This window comes from Crocodylus porosus, unplaced genomic scaffold (genome assembly GCF_001723895.1).
Source record: "Crocodylus porosus isolate Cpor-Errol unplaced genomic scaffold, CroPor_comp1, whole genome shotgun sequence".
Classification (NCBI taxonomy): domain Eukaryota; kingdom Metazoa; phylum Chordata; order Crocodylia; family Crocodylidae; genus Crocodylus; species Crocodylus porosus.
The window spans coordinates 54,758,060-54,780,896 of record NW_017728951.1 but is presented as its reverse complement, the minus strand read 5'-3'; the positions used below and the strand labels follow the sequence as shown (position 1 = coordinate 54,780,896).

General features: G+C 43.9%; 1 protein-coding gene across 1 annotated transcript in view; it reads right to left on the bottom strand.

Annotated features, from left to right (window-relative positions):
- Positions 1-952: 952 nt before the first annotated feature.
- Positions 953-22,837, bottom strand: part of CHAT (choline O-acetyltransferase) — a 50,907-nt gene continuing 29,022 nt past the window's right edge. Inside the window, exons 10-14 of the mRNA XM_019556357.1 lie at positions 22,191-22,313; positions 19,899-20,040; positions 10,999-11,061; positions 5,102-5,239; positions 953-1,865 (exon numbers count right to left, since the gene is read on the bottom strand). Coding sequence (XP_019411902.1) covers positions 1,596-1,865; positions 5,102-5,239; positions 10,999-11,061; positions 19,899-20,040; positions 22,191-22,313 — 736 coding nt within the window. The 3' untranslated portion in view covers positions 953-1,595. The remainder of the gene's footprint in view (positions 1,866-5,101; positions 5,240-10,998; positions 11,062-19,898; positions 20,041-22,190; positions 22,314-22,837) is intronic.

Below are 22,837 nucleotides of genomic sequence, written 5' to 3'. Positions count from 1 at the left end.
GGGGGAGCAGAGCCTGGCAGCACTGGGGTTGCAGCAGGGTAGAAGGGAGGAGGGGATGTGCCTGCCTGTTCGGCTAGCGGGGGCAGTGGGGAGCTCTGTGTCTCGGCTTGTAGCACCAGGGCTGGTACCCGTGCTTGCAGAGGTAGAGCGGCCAGGAGATGCTGCCCAGGTGGGAGGGGCAGGCGTGGCCAGGCTGCCAAGCATAGTGTGAGAGCCCCACCCCAGGGCAGGGGGTGTCACAGGCTTCCCCTCCTCTTCCCTCCTGCTGCTACCCACATGAATCAGAGTCACCCTGCTCTGGCCTGGTTGGGAAGGGTGCAGTTTCTCAGGGTTGCAGGGAGCAGGGGGCTGTGCATCAGGAGTGAGTGGCACCAGCATGGCCTGGAGGGACAGGGAATTGTAGGTTAGGAGTGAGGGGCACTGGCAGGGCCAGGGGTCTGTGGGTGGTTCGGGAGTGAGGGGCAGCAACAGGGATGGAGGGCTGCTGGTTGGGAGTGAGGTATCCCCCCAACAGGTGGCCTCTTTTTGGGAACTGGAAATATGATAACCTTAATGGTAAATAAAATAAGAAAAGAAAACATGGGATGATCAGAAGCTGCAATGACTGATATGTACTCTCAAACTTTGAGCATGTCTGAAGTTCATATAATGGGGACTACCTCATCTTGCACAGCACCTCTAAATGTTTGCTTTTTTTGCAGCACTCCAATTTCTTAAGTTTGTATATGACTCTTGCTAGTCACAGTGAATCATCCCTGTGTAGAGAAAAAGGTAGAAATAAAAGATATGCAGGCCTTATGCTGGGCACAAAAGGCTGAATGTCACCTAATTATAGAAGGATATAATGGAGGAAATTAATTTAGGGCAAAAGATATTCTACTCTCAGTGTAGAACTCAATGCAAATGTCAGTTACTACTTTGGCTTTTACTAGTAACAGTTGTTTGATTTCAGAATTTACTTCAAATTTGTGGGTGTTTATAAAACTAAACATCAGTCGCCATTAAAAAAAACCCATACCATTTTGCTTTTGGAAGCAGGCAACATTACCACGGCTAATGATATTCCCTGTACATAGAGAATACCTTGGTAATGTTAAGTACTTAGCAAAAAGCAAAATTTTAAAGGTTTAACAGCACTCACTCAATAGCATATTGCATGTAGCACTCGGTGGTGAAAAAACATACAGGAACTTGTTTTTGCTTATATGCAAAACCTGCAAGACTATGCATGAACCTGTTAGATCTGCTAAGAAATACTACCCTTCAGAGTGTCTTGGCGTCACAATTTTGATGCTTAATTCATGTCCTATACTAAAACAGTTAAATTCATTTGATAGAAAAGAAGTGATGGTCCAGCATGTATCCATATTATTGTTATCTTCTGTTAAGCTAATCAAACCAAACCTTATTGCTGATTATTGGGCAAAAACTGGAAACTTCAGTGCTTTTCTAGCTTATTTTCTAGATAAATGTTGGCAGCATCCATACCCAAAATAAAACATGTTTTTCTTCTCCAATGAAATGTTTCTGGTAATAGCAGGGCAATAAATAATTGCAGGGCAGGGCAAAGGAAACAGTTCAGGTCACATGGACGGTTAGCGCTTATGGTCATTATGACATTTTGCAGCAGTTTCTTGTTTAATCAGTGGTTTTGCTGCAGCAGAGTTGCTCTTGTTGCACAGATCTCTTATTTCGATGAGACTTTCTTCCACAGCTTTAGCAAATGTGACTGAGGAGGTCTCTCTACAGCCTTTAAAACTTGAGATGCAGAATAATATATGCTCTGGCTGTGGGTTATAACATGCACCATAACCATTGGGAACTACAGGCCCATAACAGCAGAACGTTTCCATTGTGGTTGGAACCTGGTTGTGGAGAGAGAGGGGAAAAAATTCATAATTGCCCTTGAAGTAATTTAGCTGATAGTAAAGAAAAATGTGAAAAAGCCACAAATACTTTAAACAGCAGATTCCCTTACCAAATACTGTTTGAAAGGGAAGTCCAGATCCTAGAGCTGGAGACAAAAACTGGCGTTTTGGCAGATAAACCAGTTATGTCTATAAGATTCTGTATATTAATTTCCATGCACAAATTGGATGTGATTTGCTCTGTTTGAAAATTGGGTTCAATATGAGACTGCAATTTCATTTATTCTCTTATTTTACGCAGACCTTTAAGGTAGGTACAGATGTTAAGGGAGGTTAGGGGGAGGTTAAATCATGTTAAAAATTTCCACCCAATCTAACTTAGTTTGCCCATGTGTGAGTCTTACACTAACATCCCTAGCTAGGTTGATCTAAGTATGAACTGTGCAGAAGTTCCAGGTAGGTTAGAATGGTAAAAAATGGCTGAACTGATCTAATTAACCCCTACCATGGAGGTACACTAAATGAGCAGACAGAAGTGACAATTTTTGCCTGATGTGGCCCTCAAAGTGCTCTACCGCCATGACAAGTGCACAACTGTGGAGCATTTTAAAGGGGCCCAATTCTGTGACAATCTGAATCCTCATTACAGGAGGGTTCAGATGAAGGCATTCCAAAGGAGACCACCTTCATTAACTTGTCTGTGTGTGCTGGGAATAGGTTTAGACTGACACAGTCCAGCCCTGCCCCCGGCACTGTTTTCAGAATGGAAGGGGGAGAAGGGAGCAGAGGAAAATCATGCTGGCGGATGCTCCCCAGCTTTTGAGCAGGTGGATTGGAGCCCTTCACTTTGGGCCCACTTTGGGGGTGTTCCAATCCACCCCCCACGGGCACCTGGGGAAACCCCAGAACCTCCCTCCCTCCCAGGAGTGACTGGCGCCTCCTGAGTCTGGGGTGGGGCTCGTTGGGACTGGTTCAAGGGACTGGTGTGGGGAGCTGATCATAGTAAGTATGGGGGAAAAGATCAGGGGTAGTTGGTTGGCTGGGAGTTGCCATTTGTCTGGGGTTGGAGGTCTAAAAATAGCTTGTGGTTGGGAGGAGAGAGATCCTACCAACCCCTCCCATCTGCCTGCCCCTCCCCCCATGTTGCCTTATTTTCATTAGGCTCCCGACACTGGTGAATACTGGTAGACTTTGCCCTGGGAGTGGTCTGTGGGACTGGGAGCATCAGGTGGTGATGGGGCGGGGGTGGGGGTGGGCAGAGAGATTTTGGCAGGAATGGAGAGCATCTCCCATTGCACCAACTCCCCTATGGACTTCCCCACACCCTCCACGCCACCCCAATCCTGCATGTCCTTCCCCTTGCCCAGACTTACCTTAGATCAGGATCTCGGCATCTATCTAAGTACTAACTTAAATCAGGAGGCCATTTTTAACCTGACCTAACCCCCCAAATTTCTAACTGTAATGAAGCCCCAGTGGCTATTAGTTATTAGGACTGCATTCAATTCCTTACCTCATGGTTAATTTAAACTTGTAATATTAAGTGTTTAATCAGCTATATAATATAATATTTGCACAGTTCTTAACTTTTAATATTGAGAGTTCACAAAAAAGCTGCATTTTAATGCATTCAGCTATTAGTTGAAACTGAGTTTCTATTACAATTTCAATATAATTATGACATTTCTAGAGAAGAAAATTTAAGATTTGTTTGAGATTTATATATTTCAGATTTTGTGTACATGGGCCTTCAGAAATGACATTTGGCTTTTTAATGGTGTAGAACAAGCCATTAGAGTCCTGCTAATAGAGTCATAGAATTGTCAGATAAATTTGCTGTGCAACAGCCGAAGGCCATACAGCTATTCAGAAGCATTCTTTGCTCATGGATGGTTTCTTGGAGAATTTATGCAGTGGTATTCTTGTTACATTCACTCATGTCTGAAAGCCCACAAACATTAGGACAAGATCAAATTACTTATTGAGGTTTTATGCTACAGCACAATATTATCAGACCTTTTTATTGCACACTCACAGATCTATAAGGTTGAAGTAGCATTTCAGTAAATTAATTGTTAGGAATTTTTTTCTAATTTAATTAAAGCTGATACTATACGTGGTGAAATATTTAATTTTCAATTTATGTTGACTCCTGTATGGATAGCTATATTGTTCAAAATGGTCAGCCTAGGAACTAGTGACTGTTGATCATTTCATTATGCTGTGTGCTGTCTGTAAATGTAAGTGCTGACTTGCAGATCAGAACTTGCATGTCTGACACTTACAGTCTACAGCTGAAGGATGTATACGCTTCATAATCTGTTCTTGTTTATGTAGCTCATATACTGTGGACAGACAGAGCCAATGGTGGCCTTGGCCTACATTAGCTGTGTGGTTGCATGGTTCCTTTACATATGTATCCAACAGTTATAATAGCCTCATTATTATTTCTAGTGGCTATCTTGCCCAGTTTTCCTCTCAATTTCTAATTAAAGCTCTTGAATATGATTCTGTACTGCTGCCTTTTTCATTATTTACTATTTGGTGGAATTGCCCATTTGATCTCTATTGGGGATTATAAATTAACTCTTCATAAACAGGTATACAGGGAATGTCCCAGTCATTTAACAGCCAGCTAGTGTTGGCTTAAGAGTGTGGAAGTAGGAACATTTTTAGATGAGGAAAGATTAAACAGGGTTTCATACATATTCGTAGAGTTTATAAAGCCTTGTGAAACTTCTGCTGGCCCTGACCCCAATATTTCAAAAGCAGCTGCTATTATTTGCCCATGCTTCCTGGCTTTTCTTCCTTCACAGTGGTAGTATATCTTGCTTGGTGCCAGTGTTGTCAGTGGAAGAAAAAATTCTCAGTGGAGCTGATGCCTTTAAAAGGGCATGTCATAAGGGAGTACCTAGTGTGGAAGGAATGGAAGCACAAGGCTCTTATGTACTTTTTTTTGCTCTTGTGTTCAGTATTAGGCTTCAGTCAGGGAAAGCTTTGGGATAGAGAGAAGCGAAAATTCAGCCATTTTTTGTTATGTAAATTTGGTTATGGAAAAATATTTGGTAATGAAAATCAGGTAATGAAAATGTTTCACAGCTATTCATACCACCCTCAAGTTGTTTCAAAGCTGCCATTTCCATTGTGAACTATAAAATCAGCTGACTATAAATGAATTAGCTCTCTAACAGGGAGTCTTGGTATAGCAAGATTAGTGAATTTGTAACACTTACCTGGCTGGTTGAAAGGATAAATCGATTGCTTGTCAAATATGTCTCATCTGTAAATATCTCTGGCAGTTCCTTGAAGTGTTCCCGTGCCATCTCTCTTAGCCCTAACAAGTGATTGTCTATTGCCATTCCAGTAATAGCCTATGCACAATAGAACAGAAAACAAGTTTAAACTGACAATGTGCTCAGCTGTTGCTATGATTTCCCTTGGTTAGAGAAAAGAACCTTGGTTTGTGTAGAATAATGTCCTGAAGGTATTTTAAAATCACTCAGAATATAGCTGCCGCCACCACAGTGACAGCTGACTGCAGCGCAGCAATTGGCCCCTGCCGTCCCTGCTGCTCATGCATTGTAGTTGCCCTGGCACAGAGCTGTCTTGCTATGCCTCTGGCCACCACTCTGCAGCATACTGTAAGTCTTGGTTGGATTCTGTTAGGGCCAGCAATTTGGTTTTGCTAAGGTTCTAATCACACATCCAAAATGTTAACTCTACAGTACCATAACAAACACACTTTTCAACCGTTCTGTATGTAATGTGTATCGTATCCCCCGGGAACAAGTGCCCAGGTAGTGATCCAAACAAGCCACACCATCAAAAAATGCTTTGGAATCCTATCCAATGGTGGTAAATGTGTAGACTTAATGTGGAACCAGAACCCTGTTACTCAGAGGCACAGTCAGCTCACTGAGCACCCGGGGCAGGAGAGGGTTGGAAGCACAGGGGTTTGCCAGCTATTGTAGATGGGACGAGGGAGTAGACATGGGTGAGGGGAAAGGAAAGATTACCTTCCTCAGCTACTGCTGCTGTTGCTGTAGCAGCTTCAGCTCCACTCTGGCGCTGGGAGCTGACCCTGTTGCCTAGTTCACTCCTCCCTCACGCCTCTAATACATACAGGCTGCTCCTGCTCTGGCAAATGCTCCCTGGGTTAGGGGGATACCATTCTGCTCTCCCCATTTGCCACCTGCCCCCCAAGATATACTGCTTGGCATATGATGGTACCCTGCCTGGCTCCTACGATCAGGCAGAGACAGCGCAGGATTACTCCAGCTGTGGCAAAAACACATGAGGGGACAATTGTAGCGTCCCTCATAGTTGGCATCCAGGGCTAGTGCCCTGCTTGCCTCACCCTAGTTACACTACTGCTATTACTTATCACCAGGGATCCGGGTTTTCCATTTCCCACAAAAAAAATGGAGAAAACCATGGATTCACTGTTTTTATTGGAGAAAACACAGATTTCTCTTTTAGCAGAGAAATCCGCAGATTCTCCACTTTTGCAAAGAGATCTTGCAGGCTGGCACAGCTCCAGCCTGAAGAGCCAATTGCAAAAAGCGTGGGAAACCTCCTGCCTTGGCTGGAGTGGGAGGGAGAGGGGGGAGGTGGGGTCTCAGCTTCTGAAGCAGCCAAGGCTGGGCTCAGGCTCAGACTCGCCCTTCGCCTCTGGAGCATGGAGGTAAGTGGGCCTGTGGGGCAGGGCTGGGGAAGATGGTTGGAGGCTGATGGAGTGGAGGGTGCTGCCGGCTCCAGACAGTACATCACAGCTGGGAGCAGGGCCAGGGAGTGAAGACAGGGGTGCCCTTCTGCGGGGAGGGGCTTTGTGGGCAAGCGATGTGGGGCGCAGTGTGGTGGTGCCTGCCGTGTGCGGGCTGCACACGTGCCGCCCGGCTGCATGCCCTGGGGAGGGGGAGAGGAAGGCTGGCATGTAGCCGGAGCACAGCTTCATGGCCAGCTTGCAGCCACGGCAAGGAATGGAGGTGTGGGGGTGGGGGCTTGGGCTTGCAGGTGGCAGCTGTTGCTGCTTACCTGGACGGCTGTGATGCTGGTGACGGCCACTGCCTACAAAGCCTCCCGCTTCCGCCATGGAGCCATGCCCAGAGCTGTGTAGTGAGCTGCTGGGCAGCCATGGCAACATGGTGGTGGCTAGGTGGCACACAGGCATCCCCACCACCACCCTGCGCTGCCGCCGCCAGCTGCACAGCTCCGGGCATGGCTCCATGGAGGCAGCGGCCATCACCGCCATTATGGGCAGCGGCTGCCACTTACCTGTGGGGCTGCCTGTGCCAGCGATGACCCCTGCCTTCACCCCCTGGCCCTGCTTCCAGCTGCAATGGCAGCACCCTCCACTCTGTCAGCCCCCAACCATCTTCCCCATCCCTGCCCCACAACCCCCAAGCCCCTCTTACCTCCAGGATCCAGGGGTGAAGGGCATGGCTCCATGGTGGCAGCGGTTGCCACCACCCCACACCACCATGGAACTGTGCAGCCTCTGCCTGCCTCTGCATGCAAGCCCCCCATTTCACCCCCCAGCCGGGTGGCATGTATGTGGCCCGCACATGGTGGTTGCCACCGCACTGTTGCTGCTGCGCTCTGCTCCACTTACCTACAAAGCCATGCAGGTGGCCAAGGGATGGTAGCGCAGGGCGCAGTGACAGAGTTGTGGTGGCAGCCTCTGTGTGCGAATCTCCTGTCAGGCCGGCTGGCATGTGTGTGGCCCACAGAGTGGCACCTCTGCCCTCACCCCCTGGCCCTGCTCCTGGGAGTGGGCACAGTGGCAGAGCCTGCCCCCGAGCACCTTCCCTTTCCCCTGCCCTACCCTGCCCCTTCCCCTAGACACACTTATCAGCTGGGGTGGGTGTCAGTGTATGTGTCTGCATGTCTGTGGGTCTGGGGGGCTGTTGTAAGGGGCATTAGGAGGGTTGTTGAGACTGTGGGGGGGAATGCAGGGCACCAGCAGCTGTGGGTGGGGTGGTTTGGGGGGGGCCTTTATTTCTGATCACGGATTTTGGGGTTTTAATCAGAGAATTTGCAATTTTTAATCAGAGAAAACCAGGACCCCTGCTTGTCACATGGACTATCTGAAGTACTATAGGAAGGATATATTATTTAGATGCAGAACATTTCAATCAGAATTGATGGCCAAAGAGGTACAGATGCCACAAGGATTGGAAAGTCTAGGAAATCGGGAAGAAGGCAAAGTGGCAGGACTTAAAGATGAGATTTTTTTTTTTCCTTTTTAAGGGAAGTAGTGTCGTAACATATGAGTGGGTGAATGATGCAAGGGCCGGGGAGTACAAAACCCTGTTTGTCATAAGGAAAAGCATACCCTTTGGTAAGGGGGTCTATATGTGCATCAGGGTGCACAGGTCAGAGATGGAGGGAAAAGGGGCATACAGAACAGTACTGGTTACCCGGTTTTTCCTATCGAGGGAAGTTGACTTGGTGATCAAAGGAAATATTTTGCAATCACATAAGATTTATAAGGCTGTTAGCAATGACATTTTTGCAACATAGATCAATGTCGTGTCTGAAGAGCAACCCAGACAGGCTAACGAAATAAACTGTGAGTCAACACACAAGAAAAAACTGTGCTAAATTGAATTTTAGGGCTCCACATTTAAGATAGCAATGCTGCTGGTAAGCCCTAGCAAGGGAAAACAAAATCACTAAACTGTTTTATGAGGTAGGGTTCTTGGTTTTTTTCAGGGCTGTTATATTTCTACTACATATACAGTTTAATCAGTAAATATTCACTCTGATTTTTCCAAAGTTTAAAGGCACATTAGTTAAATGTTCATATGAAAAAGGAAATTCTAAGTGATAGAAATGTGATTACAATTCTTTTACATCTGAAGTTAAATTCCAGAATATCTTTAAGAATGTATCAACATTAATCCTTCCTCATTTTTTAAGTATGGTAAATGTTGAGGCTGAAATTAAAATTCCATAAAAGTCTGGGATGCCAGAAATAACATTTCCAAAGCAACTTTAGTTATGGCCTAAATTTCATAAAATTTTGTGGGACTCAAAATGAGTTATTGAACATATTTTGATAATTTGGGGGGGGGCATTATTTATATGTGCTGAGGTAGTGTTCGGAGGCCCTACTGACATAGATTGCTCTGTGTGCGTGCATACAATGAGAAACAGTTTCTGTTCTGAAAATTTTTCAACTAAACGAAGATTGACAGACTCTTGGTTGAGGGAAAGAAGTATTTATATGCCTTTTTTACAGCTGGAGAACTATGATACAGAACTAATAACAGGATTATGTATTAGTGACTTGTCTTCACTGCTAAAAAGCTGTTTTGTTTTTTATTGAGAGGTTTAAAAAGCCATGTCTAAGCTAAAGTTTAGTGCAAGCTATACTAAGGTGGGTATGACTTTGACCATGGCAGATTACCTTGCAGTACACTTAAAGTATCCTTCTTTGCCTGTGATTTAACTTTGACATAGCTTATGTGTAGTTACTTTGAGGTAAAACATGCAGATTGTTTAGGATGAAGGTGATCCCCTGTTTCTTGTATCACAGTACAATGTCTTAACCACAAAACTATACTTCCTTGTCCCTCTCTCCATTCACCAGACTTAAGAATACTTTCTTGCTCACATACTGCCTTTCATCATCCTCAGACTGATTTTAATTTTGGGAAAACCATTAATGGTGAATTGTTAAGTAGTAATCAGCAGTGATTATGGCCAAGAGTTTACATTAAATTTGTAATAAACTGAGGCAAAACCAAGGGTGGTAAATTTTGTATCAAAGCCACTTGTTATTAGTGATTAATTTCATAAGTGATTTGAGTAAGTTGTTAGTATCGTAAGTCAGTTCTTTGTCTTGACACGTGGGAGGTGGACTATTACCAAAGCTGAGCTGCTTCACTTATAATCAACAGAAACTGTTTTCCTAGTAAATTGATTTCTTCACTGGGGGATCTCCTTCTTTATTGTATAGTATAGCACATACTGTACAACAATAATTAAGATGGACAATCAGGTAATCATTATTTGCTGTTAATAACTATTTAACATATATATTTTCAATCAGCTTTTGGAATACATTCCACCATCAAGGACAGATTCCTAAGGGGAAACATGGATGCAACAACACTGAGGCCAATGCTACTCCATCTAGTTATGTCACATGATGAGGAGGCTGCATAATTCCCATGAAGGATATATGCCAGTAGCCAATTTTAGAAGAGTTATTATCAGTGTGTTAGACTTACATGAACACAAACTTGGAATGTAGATGCCCATGAACTTTGGAGTGAACTGCATTTTGCACCTCTGGTTCCAGCTCTGTGTGTGTGTGTGTGTGTGTGTGTGTGTGTGTGTGTGTGTGTGTGTGTGTGTGTGTGTGTGTGTGTGTGTGTGTGAGAGAAGTTACAGAAAGGCAAGACCTATTACCTTTATGAATGGTCATTTTTCTTTCCTGCAACACCCCTTAAAATTTACTTGGCCCATTATCTTAGAGTGCCCCATTTCCTTCTCTCTTGGTTGTCAGCATGGTTAATGTTTGTGGTGGATAACAAACAGCAATTAATAAAGGCAGGTGATATCGCTACTGTTCTGGTTTGCAGTGGTTTGAATGAATGAATGAATGAATGTTGTGCTGAATAAAAGAAATGAAATAGATGGTTGTTTCATTACTTCCCTGTTCTATCTGTCTCTCTACCTGAGTCCTTCTATTTAAGCTCCTTGAGGCAGGGCTGGTTTTTCTGTTATCCATGACTAGGGTTTCCAGGTGCTACTATATTATAAATGCCACTCAGTATCACAGTTTGTCTGTGATTTATTTCAGATACACAATACCGTTTTCTGTGACAATACCCAAAAGTCATGATGTAATGTAAACTAAAGAACATTATCTTATGAAGTACTGTCTAGTCTTACGCCATATTATATCCTGGTAAGTATTTATTGAAAGGAAATACTAGAAGATGGAACCAGATGTCTTTTTGGAGGATAGATTAGATAGTAAAAAAAACCTATCTTAAGTCTGACACTGATACCTCCGTATTCAGAGACATCTGAAGTTTTGAAACTTATGTACTTACATGTGTGTTTTTTGTTTTAAAACTAGCTAATTCTTAGTTAGGCAGACCAACAATTTACTCACCAAAATAGTGTAATTAGTTTGAGCTGTGATTGCATCTTTAAATCGCTGTATCTTCTCAGAATCCTGTTAGTAGAGAAGAACCATAAATTGGTAATATTGAAAAATCTCTCTATGAAGGAGCATCTACTGGTAATGAGCCAACAACCAAATAGTAAGTACACTCAAATTCCCCTGGCAATCCCTAAATACCTATATGACTGTGAACACTCTGAATGAATAGAAGGGTACTGTAGTTCAGAATTACTAAGTATAAAAGCTGATCCAAAACCTATGGAAACCAAGGAGAGATTTTTTTTATTGACTTCCATGGTTTTTATCAGCTGAATAGCTAACATAACATCTGACCTGATGGGTCTAAGTTCTTTAGCCATACTTCTATAAAAGTGCCAGCACACGTAGAAAAAATTAAAAGCAGAATAATCTTTACCACTGAAAGCTTTTAGGGAGTAGAACAAGTTTCTCAAGTCTAGAACATAACTGGGAGAAATTAAGTGAAAAAAGCCCAAGTATGTGTACTCAAATTAGTGGTAACTAGTGGTATAGTTAGTAAGTTTTCAGTAGGTGGAGATGTGGATTGCTTTTCCATTTTTAAAAGGCAAAATAATAGCATAATTTAACCCAGCCTACAAAACCATCTTGGAAACTTTATCAGATCAAACATTAAATCTCCTTTAGCATCCTTTATCATGACAACAGTAGTGATGTTAATGAAAAACTCTATTTATATTTTACTATCTGGTCAAGAAAATTGCTCCCCTGAGTGAAATGGCAACTAAAAATTTCCAAGGCTGCTTTAACCTTTACAGTTATTTCACATCTCAGATTACAGAATTGTAAATTTCAGCTCCTGCCAAATGTCAGACTTAAGCTGTGGGATCAATCCTAGCTGCTCTGCTGTATATCAAGCCAGATGTTGTAGCTTAGAGAGACCCTGAAACAGCAAAGAGTTACTAGGGGTGTATGTGTGTGTGTGTGTAGTTCTTAATGAACAGGGAAGGTTCGGCTTGCATGGACGATGAATGATCTACTGAAACAAGCATTCATTTTATAAACAAGCCAAGGCCACCATCAGAGACCTTCACAGCACAGAGCCTGATCTCTCTTTATAAGACTAGCCAGGCCCCAGGTCCTTTATATAGATTAAATTATAGAATGCAGTCTGTAAATCTGATAAATTTACAGTTACTCAAGCAATCTCTGCAATGTCAGATGCTCCTTCCTCTCTGGATGGTGTTGAGTACATGAGATATATCTCCTGAGTTAGATAATCAATCTAAGAATCAATCTTTGGTGACTGTTCAAACTATCATTTGAAGATCACTTTCTGTGGTATCAGACACAGAGATATTTTCTTCTTTGATTTGGACTAATGTCTACTAACAAGCAATATTTCAGAGGGTTCAAGGCTACTTAAATCAGAAGGCAAATGTCTGTTAGTCCAAAAACAGAATTAACCTTTTCACTTCCACAGCAGAGAATGGGTCTGAAAAATTCACAAAGCAAAGAGAATTTCTCTTAAGAGAATACTATGGTTTTTTTCTTTTTTGGTAACTACAATGCATATATTTTTGATTGGAAAAGATTGTAAAAAACTGAAATATTTTTGTGCCCCCAAAATTACAGGCAAAATAGCCACAGAACAATTCAAATGGTCTTTATATTCCTCATCCGGTATTCTAAGAGAATATTAATAATTTATGGCAGGGAGGAAAGTCACAACTTCGTTGTACAGAACTGCATTGTGTTTATCGGATTCCTGTATGGAGTAAAGGTATTATTCTCCATGCTTAGCACAGCCAGTTGGGGAAGACAGAGATTTTAAATGTTAGAACAGGTGAAATTAGGACAGATAGAACTGATTTTAGGAAAAGGTGGATCATATTTTATATATTATTTCTCATCTGCATGATACAATGAAGTTAAAGAGGTCACTGATGTGTGCATGGTTGGAGATGGGGCAGTAAAGCACTGACTAGGAGATGGTGTAGCTTTGGAGCATTGAAGAAATCAGTTAGGGGTAAGTACACAGGATGGGGCAAGGCAAATAGCTAAAGAAATCTGGCAAGAGAATGTGACAGCAGGAGCTGACAAGGGTATCATCTTTTTTCCGGCAGAGGGTCTGAGAGAGAGAAAGCGCTGGGGTGGTTCCCAGGCACTGAGTGTTTGGGGAGCTAAATTACAGAGGAGGGACTGCTACTGGAGAACCACTGAAGAGTTTGCCTGTTCCAGAAAAACTTCTTCTTTGACAAGCTGCATTACTCACCAGAGAACCGTATAACAGATATGGCATTAACAAGTGTTGGTCACTGCCAGAATGACTGTGAGTCCTGTGTGGGGAGTGTTGGCCAGACTGGAGGAGAGTTCAGGCCAAAGAACATTGGTCACCATTAAGAAGTCATCATTTGCCTAGAGTTACTACACAGTTATTTCCAATTCAGGAATCAATTCAACTTCTTTTTTATGTTGTCAGCAATTTTTAATATGAAACATCTTTAAGCCTTGCTCAGCAGAAGATAAAGTGTGGACTGAGCAAGCTTATGATGTTAGAAGATATTATGGGGGAATGGAAACTGTCACCTCCCTGGTGGGCTTTAAACTAGGCTTGTTAGGGGAAGGGGAGGATGAGGATGGAGGGAGTCATGGAACACTGAACCAAGAGTCACCCACAAGACCAGCCCATCCAAGACACCAATGCTCATAGTATGGGGAGCAAGCAGGAGGAACTTGCCCTCCTGCTAGTTAACACAAACCCAGGCATAGTGGGGCTCACTGAAACTTGGTGGGATCCAAAGCATGACTAGGCAGTGAACATCAAGGCTATAGGCTGTACAGGAGGGATAGAACAGGGAGGAAAGGGGGGTGTGGTGCTCTATGTCAAAGAGCAATACACATCCTCAACAAACAACACTGGGTCAGAGGAGGGGCAGACTGAAGTGCTCTAGGTCAGAATACAAGGGAGTTGGGGGAAAAGGGACTTAATGGTGGGTGTCTACTACAGGCCACCCAACCAGGGAGAGGAGCTGGACCGAGAATTCTCAGGTCAGCTTGTGGAGGCAGTTAAGTCAAAGGACATGGTGATCATGGGTGTCCTAAGCTATCTGGACATCTGCTGGGAAGAGCAGTCAGCCAGATCTGACTGCTCACATAGATTCCTAGCCGAGTTACAGGACCTCCATCTAACCCAGGAGGTGCACAGTCCCACCAGGGGAAATGCTTTGTTGTATCTGGTCCTGGCCACAGGTGATGACCTGGTGAGGGGACTGCGGGTGCTCGACCACCTGGGCGATAGCGATCATCGCCTACTGGAATTCACCACCCAGCGCAGGGTGTCAAAGGCCTGCAGCAAGGCAGCAGCCCTGGAACTTGAGGAAGGTGGATTTCAATGAGGTAAGGAGACTAGTTGGGGAGGCTCTGAGGTCCTGGAAGGGAGGGGAGTTGGGAATCCAGGAAGAGTGGTCGTTCCTTAAGGAGATGATCCTCCAAGCCCAAAGGGGGACAATCCCAACATGGATCAAGGGGGGCAAGAGTGCTCAAAAGCAAACATGGCTCACCAAAAGCATCCAGGAATGTCTCAAAGCTAAAAAGGAGGCATACATCCAATGCAAGGGAGGAGCCATCGCCAGGGAATATTATTTCTCCTTGGCTCGAGATTGTATGGGGGATGTTAGGAAGGCTATGGTGGAGATGGAACTGGGACTAGCAACCCAGATCAAGGCTAACAAGAAGTCCTTTTTTAAATACATAGGGGGTAAACAGAAGGTACAGGGTAACATGGGGCCCCTGCAGGACACGCTAGTAAATCTGGTGGTTGCACCAGATGATGAAGCTAATCTCTTTAACAATTTCTTTGATTGCATTTTTCTGAGCAGGGACCAGGTCATACCCTCCACCAGGATCCCTGATGGTCCCAGGGAAGGCACAGCCAGGGCCAGGGTCAGGGAGGACCTAGTCAGGGAACTTCTGGTGGGACTAGATGTGTTCAAATCAGCAGGTCCTCACAATCTCCACCCTAGGATGCTTAGGGAATTAGCAGAGGTTATTGCAGGACCCTTGGCACAACTTTACGAGCACTCACGGTGCTCTGGCGAGGTGCCAGAGGACTAGAAAAGGGCCAATGTGATCCCCATTTTGAAAAAAGGGAGGAAGGAGGACCCAGGAAACTATAGGCCCTTACCTACTATAGGTCTTACCTCGGTCCTGGGGAAGCTCTTTGAGAAAATTATCCAGGTTCATATTTGCAGGGGAGATTATGCTTAGGGGCAACCAACATGGGTTCAGTAGAGGCAGGTCCTGTCAGACCAACCTGGTGGCCTTCTATGACCAGGTCACAAAATCCTTGGATGCAGGTGTTGCGGTGGACGTAGTCTTTCTGGACTTTAGGAAGGCCTTTGACACTGTCTCTCACCCTATTCTCATTAAAAAATTAGGCAACTGTGGTGTCGTTGTCTACATGGTCAGATGGATCACTAATTGGCAGGAGGGCTGCACCTAGAGAGTGGTGGTGGATGGGTCTTTTTCAACCTGGAGGGATGTGGCAAGTGGGGTGCCCCAGGGCTCGGTCCTCCGGCCCACACTGTTCAACATCTTCACCAGTGACTTGGATGAGGGGGTGAAAAGCACCTTGTTCAAATTTGCAGATGACACTAAGATGTGTGGAGAAGTGGACACGCTAGAAGAGAGGGACAGGCTACAACCAGACCTGGACAGGTTACAGGGGTGGGCGGATGACAATAGGATGGGTTTCAATACTGACAAGTGCAAGGTATTATACCTGGGGAGGAAGAACCAGCAGCATACCTACAAGCTGGGGAACTCCCTTTTCCTCAGCACAGAGGCAGAAAAGGATCTTGGAGTCACTATTGATTCCAAGATGAACATGGGCCACCAATGTGGGGATGTGGTCAGGAAGGTGAACTGCATCTTGTCATGCATCTATAGATGCATCACGAGTGGGTCCAAGGAGGTGATCCTCCCCCTCTATGTGACATTGTTTAGGCCGCAGTTGGAATACTGCATCCAGTTCTGGGCGCTGCACTTCAGGACAGCATCGAGATGATCCAGAGAAGGGCCACTCCTGTGATCAGGGGGCAGCAAGGCAGGCCCTACGAGGGGAGACTATGGGACCTGAACCTGTTCAGCCTTCGCAAGTGAAGGTTGAAAGGGGATCTGCTGGCCACCTTCAAACTGACCAAGGGGGACCAGCAGGCAATGGGAGAGTCCTTGTTTCCCCGAACACTACTGGGGGTAACAAGGAACAACGGTCATAAGTTGATGGAGAGTAGATTCAGGCTAGACATCAGGAGGCACTACTTCACAGTCAGGGCAGCTAGGATCTGGAACCAACTTCCAAGGGAAGTGGTGCTCACTCCTACCTTGGGGGTCTTCAAAAGGAGGCTAGATAGACACCTAACTGGGGTCGTTTGACCTGCCATCCTTTCCTGCCATGGCAGGGGGTCAGACTTGATGATCTTCTCAGGTCCTGTCCGACCCTACAAACTATGAAAATATAATTCTTACTCATCCTCTGGAATTTTGAATATGGCCACCACAATATACCTGCTCAGAGAATAATTCCTTATTGCCTCTCGGTATTTTTATTACAGTTTATGATAAATGCTTCAGAGAGCTATGGTGGCTATTGTAGCTGGACTGGGATCAGTACAAAGAAGTCCAGATTCTGGGAAAGTATCACCCACTAGAAGTATCTGTGAACGTCAGGGAACATGCAGGGTGGAAGTATCTTCCACATTATCTGGAAAGATATTCAGACATCCCTTCCTGTTATACAGCAGAGGCCAGGGGCCTAGAGAGAGTAAGAAGGGGGGCAACGTGAAGCCTGCAATTTGCAGGGATTATGGCCTGCCTGTTTGCCTAAAAATACTCATTAACTTGTCAGCTGTACCATGTCACCTAGGCCTATGTGAGTCGGCAGCAATCTGATCTGGCTTCAGATTCGGCCGCTTTGGATGGCAGCGATCCGATCCGGAGCTCTGGACCAGGTTTCCTCCTTGATCAACTGAAGAGGCTCAGAAGCTTCAGAGCCGCTTCAGAGATCTGGCCATAGGTTATAATGGATAATCAATGAAATATCTATAACTTTGTTATTTTCTGTCCAATTTGGAGGAAACTTGCAGGGATGGTAGCCTCTGCTGAGAGCATGAAGCTTGCCAAGCTTCAAGAAGATCAGTGCATGAATTTGGGGTGAAATGTACTCTAAATTCTTGAAAGCCAAACTCATGTCACGTGTATGTGTTACACCACAGGGGGGGTCAAAACTGCAGGGGTGGTAGCTCCTGGTAGGGCCACAAGCCTGCCAAGTTTCAAGAAGATTCGGGTAGGGGTTTGGGGGAAACTGTACCCCAAATTCTTGAAAGCAAAACTCCTGTCACGTCTAAGTGTTACAACACGGGGGGGTCAAAACTGCATGGCTGGTAGCTCTTACTGAGGCCACAAAGTTTGCCAAGTGTCAAGAAGATTGGTGTAGGGGCTTGCGGGGAATTGCACCCCAAGCTGCGGACAAGAAAAACTCATGCCATGGGTGACCCTGTGTGTGTTAAGGCTCAGTGGGGTGACAGATGCAGGGATGGTAGCCCCTGCTGCAGCCACGAAGCCTACCAGCTGTCAAGGAGATTGGTTCTGGGGCCCTGCACCCCAGCTGCTGACAGACAAAACTTGTGACATGGGTGCTTGTGGGACTGTCTTGGGGCAGTTGATTGTCTGTATTGATTATTTCCTTTCCTAATCTGGTTTTGTAGGTGTTAATTGATAGTAATTAACAGGCTATATTAGCTAGGACCTGTGTATTGAGCTGGTCCCTGAATGAATCATGACTGATTGGTAATTGGTAACACAGTAGTTTAGCAGCCAGGCCTGCAGTAGTGTCTCCCCTGCACCAAGGCAGAGACAGATACAGTTGCACAAGCACCCATGACACGAGTTTTGTCTGTCAGCAGCTAGGGGTGCAGGGCTCCAGAACCCCTGTGCACTGATCTCCTTGACAGCTGGCAGGCTTTGTGGCCGCAGTAGGGGCTACTATCCCTGCAGCCATCACTCTGCTGCACCTTAACACACAGAGTGTCACCCATGTCAAGAGTTCTGCTTGTCCGTAGCTTAAGGTGCAGTTTCTCCTAAACCCCTGCACCGATCTTCTTGAAACTTGGCAGGCATTGTGGCCTTGGTAAGAGCTACCAGCCCAGCTACCAGCAGTTTTGACTCGCCGTGGTGTAACACATACATGTGACAGGAGTTTTGCTTTCAAGGATTTGGGCTACAGTTCCCCCCAAACCCCGACACTGATTTTCTTGAAACTTGGCAGGCTTGGTGGCCTCATCAGAGGCTACCATCCCTGCAGTTTTCACCCCCCTATGTTGTAATGCCTAGACATGACATAAGTTTTTCTTTCAAGAATATGAGTTTCAGTTCCCCCCAAACCCCTACACTGATCTTCTTGAAACTTGGCTTCACGCTCCCTGTAGAGTCTACCATCCCTGAAAATTTCATCCGAATTGGACAAAAAACAACAAAGTTATAGATATTTTATTGTTTCCCCATTATACCCTATGGCTGGATCTATGAGGTGGCTCCGAAGCGCTTTGGAAGCTCTGAACCACTTCAGGAAGCCTAATGAGGCCAGCGCTTCGATCCAGACGTGGTGCTTTGGATGCCAAAGTGTCCAAAGTTTCTCTGGATCTGAAGCTCTATCTGAAGACTTACACAGCCCTAATGTCACCCACCCATCTCACAGGGCAAATTACTCTTACTTTTGGCAGGCAGATAGGAGCATGTGTGGAAGAACTCTGCACAGCAGGCAGATAAATACAGCATTTCCAGAAATTGTTTTCCAGTATATTTTGGAAAGCTGTTTCCTTAGCAGATCAAGACTTCACTGCTTGTTCTCATGAAGTTTCATCCTCATTAGGCATTCTATATTAGTACTAGGTATGTGTTTGGCAGAAGTGTGTGTCTGATCAGCTAACACAGAACTACCAAAATCAAGGTAGTGCATAACCTGTAGCTCATGGAGCAGATCTGGCCTGCAAGGCCATGCCATCTGGCCTGTGCAACTCCCCACAGATCCTGAAATTGGGCAGCAGGGGGAATGGTGGCAGGATCCCACCTGTAGCAGTGGGGGAGCAGTGACAGTGTTAATTGCTGTAGCTCTCAGAACCATGTTAAGTAATGCTGTCATAGCTCCCCTGCTGCTAAATTTGAGATTCCATGGGGAATCCCATGGGCTGAATGACATGGCTCCACACACTGCATCTGGGGCTGGTGCATGGATAAAGATGGCATGCAGAATCAGGTTAGCACTGTGGTCAGATTCACCGCACAGGGCTGGGCTGGCACACTGGGTCACACTCATGCACCTGTGCTGACTCTGTGCTAGATCTGACCCACAGGCCAACCATATGAGCCAGATTTAACACACAGACTAACCCCACACCACTCATCCAGCCTGCAGGGCCAGAAGGTTGAGCACCACAGTGGTGCACCACAGTGATGTACTGCAACCTGCAGTAGAGTTATACACAGTATATCTACAAATGGGATTTCCAAGGCATGTCAATTGTGCCATATATGGGCCTGAACTTTCATGTTCAATGTAGAATTCTTCAAAGAATCTGTCTCGAAGCATATATTACAAAAGAATTATTTGTTTTTCATGAAATAATGTTCTGTGTAAGCATTATGTTTTGGGTACTTAAGAAAATGAATACTATCTTTAGCATAAAAATGTTGTACTCACAGAAATAGCCCTCCCACCAGCCTCAACATAGTCTATAAAGCCTACAGTTTGTCAGCTATATTTTTATGATTTTGTTCAACAACTAATTCATAACACCCATGAGACAGAAAAACAGTTTTATTTTTAGTTTACCAGAAAAATGGGATTAACATACCGATAGAGAAGACTTTTCTTCAGTCATTGCTTTTACAAAAGCTAAAGCTTCTGAAGTAGCAGACCTAATATTGTCAACTCTCCCCTCTTCAAATCGCCTTATAGAAGCACTTTCATAGGTGGGAACAAGTCTCCCATGGCATCTGAGAAAATGAAATAAGAAAACCAAGGAATCATTGTTGTCAGAGAATCATAAAGGCAAAATGATATAGAGGCTCAGTAGGTTTTATTTTTACAACCTTGATTTTATTTTTATGTAGTATTTCATTTTAATGATAATATAATTCTATAAGAAAATTTCAAAAAAGATGGATGCTAGCTCCCTTCTAATACAATGAGCTGTAAGCAATTGGGTATATTTTAGTTATATAGTGCTACTAAAAGAAATATTTGTTTGTGCAAAAACAAAGCTAGTGAAACTAGAATTTACTGAAAGATATCAACAGCTGTTTTATTGGCATGGCACAATAAAATAATTCTGTGATTAATCATTTACTTACAGGACTAGAACATGTTTTATTGAAACAAGAAAGTATGCATGGCATGGAGCATGTGTGTGTATATGTCTGACAGAAATTAAAATGGGAGAAGAATGCCATTTCATATTTAGATTCAAAGGTGAAAACAGAAGTGGTACTATGTATTTCTACTCTTCTGCCTTTCCAACTAGGTGTGTAACTGCTGTGCTCCACTGAAGGAATTTTACAAATCACTTTGACTTATTCAGACTGCAATTGAATCAGGGCTCCTGGTTATAGCACAATTGTCCTGGAACCGTAACCAAACTCAAACCTAGAAACTCCACTGAGATTTTAGCTACAAACAAGTATGACATCTGCTGACTATGATAAGGTAGAAGACCATTCCAGGATTTAATTAGATGAGACTGGGAATTGTTGGTATAATAACCCGCACTGCAAAAAACCACACAACTGGGTTAGCCTGGAATTTTAATTGCCCTATTAAGCTATGAATAATGAAGGCATTAACAGCGGGAAAAGCCCTGGGTAACTCTTAATTTCAAAGCTTACAGTGTCCAGGGAAAGTCCAAGACCAATTTGTCAGATGTACCATCCATAATGCTCTGCAGAAATACTATGTACTGTAGAGATACTTTGATAAAATCACAGTTGCTGTCTATTGGAGGAGAGGTGAGGGCATTGTGAAGGGATATCCAGATCATTGTGGGTCTGTGGCAGAGTTTCCTTCCAGAGTGCTGGCTGACAACATGGACAAGTTCTTGCTGAAACCCTCTTAATTGGTGGCTTCAGACTCGTTCTCTTGACACCTTAGAGTATCATGAATGAGGTGAGAGCCCATCATTCCCTTCACATACAGTGATGGTGAAGGTACAGGTGTTGGGGTATGGAAGAGAGAGGCAGGCAAAATGAAAAGGAGATTGAAAGGGGGTGAGACCAGAAAATGGAGTGTGAGTGGTGGAATCATGAATGTGGGCTGTTGGGTGAATTAGGAGGGCGGGAGTTGTAGAAAAAGATAAGGCAGATGATGGAAGGGAGAGAGATTGTGTACATGGGTTGTATGTTTTGCTCAGACAATCACTGACTTCATACACATACCAAGAAATTAGAAACCATACTAGTGTAAACTGCATAAATTCCTTGGACCCAGCCTATATATGAAGAGACGTGGCAGACTGGATCAGAATAATTTGTGTACGTGTTAGCATCTGCAGCTTGACTGTATCCATTTAGATGCCAGTATTCTTTCCCCAGGACTTTCCTTAAACTAAACGTTCTGCTCAGTCCTGCTCTTACTCAGTTAAAACTTTCATTTGTGCCCTCTAATTATGCGTAATTATGAGTGAGGCACAGAACTGGGTCTCATTTCATGACACTGTGCTGAATTTGAGTTATAACTTGGCTTATACTAGAAAAATTAGATATGCAATTTTTATCATCTTTATCTGCTATAAGAACTTGCTTCTCTTCAGGTTTTTTAATGTGTTGTAGCTTTATGATTACTACCAGAATATATGTATCGCTTACTCTTCGGGTTAATACAAATGTTTTCATTTCAGTTGAGAAACAAACATTCCAAATAAGTGGGATGCTACTTGTCAAAACGAAGTGGCTTCTACTGTGGGTTAAGACAGGATGGATTTCTATCCTGATTTTAAAGGGTCCAGATACGCAGCCTTGAGGCAGACATAACTTGCTTTCACGCTAAAGAAAGTGTATTTATGTGCACAATGTAGGATTGGGCCTTTTGGACAACTGAGTTATTGCAGATTTGTTCTTGTGGTAACTTTTTCCTATTAAGAAAATTAACATACCTGTAAAAGGCTAGCTGAAGTGCTACTTGAATGTAGGCATCTGGGCTAATCTTTTGTTTCTTGATAAACTCTTTTCCATAGTATTCAAAGTTATAAGCAATAAAATCTAGATTCTTTATTATCCTAAAAAAAAAAAAATGTTGCTTTATTGCAGCAGAAGTTTATGAGATACAATTTTAGAGAACCTTTAGAAAACATTTTTGTATTTCAAAGTTTGCAATGTTTAAATAATGGCTAGACTATCAAATGCACACCATAACTTATTATGGACTTCCATTTTAAAGAAATGGCACCCTTTGTTTATTTAGAAATAAAACTAGTCCTTTGGTATCTGGAATGGTTTAATACCTGACACATATATGTTAGCACCATCTAATGTGATTGCATGGGCAAAAACATAAATTTGACTATCTGCATGTCTATATTCATTTTCTAGTGAAAGTCAGAAAATAGGTTGAATCTTAAAAACCACCATTTAATCTTGTTGTAGAATTCAGGTGTAGTCCTGAAAATCCACCCCAGAAGAGCTAGCATGGGTACATGCAAATTACATATATTTAATAGATTTCATAGACATTAGGGCTGGAAGGGACCTCGGGAGATCATCGAGTCCAGCCCCCTGCCCAAAGGGCAGGAAGTCAGCTGGG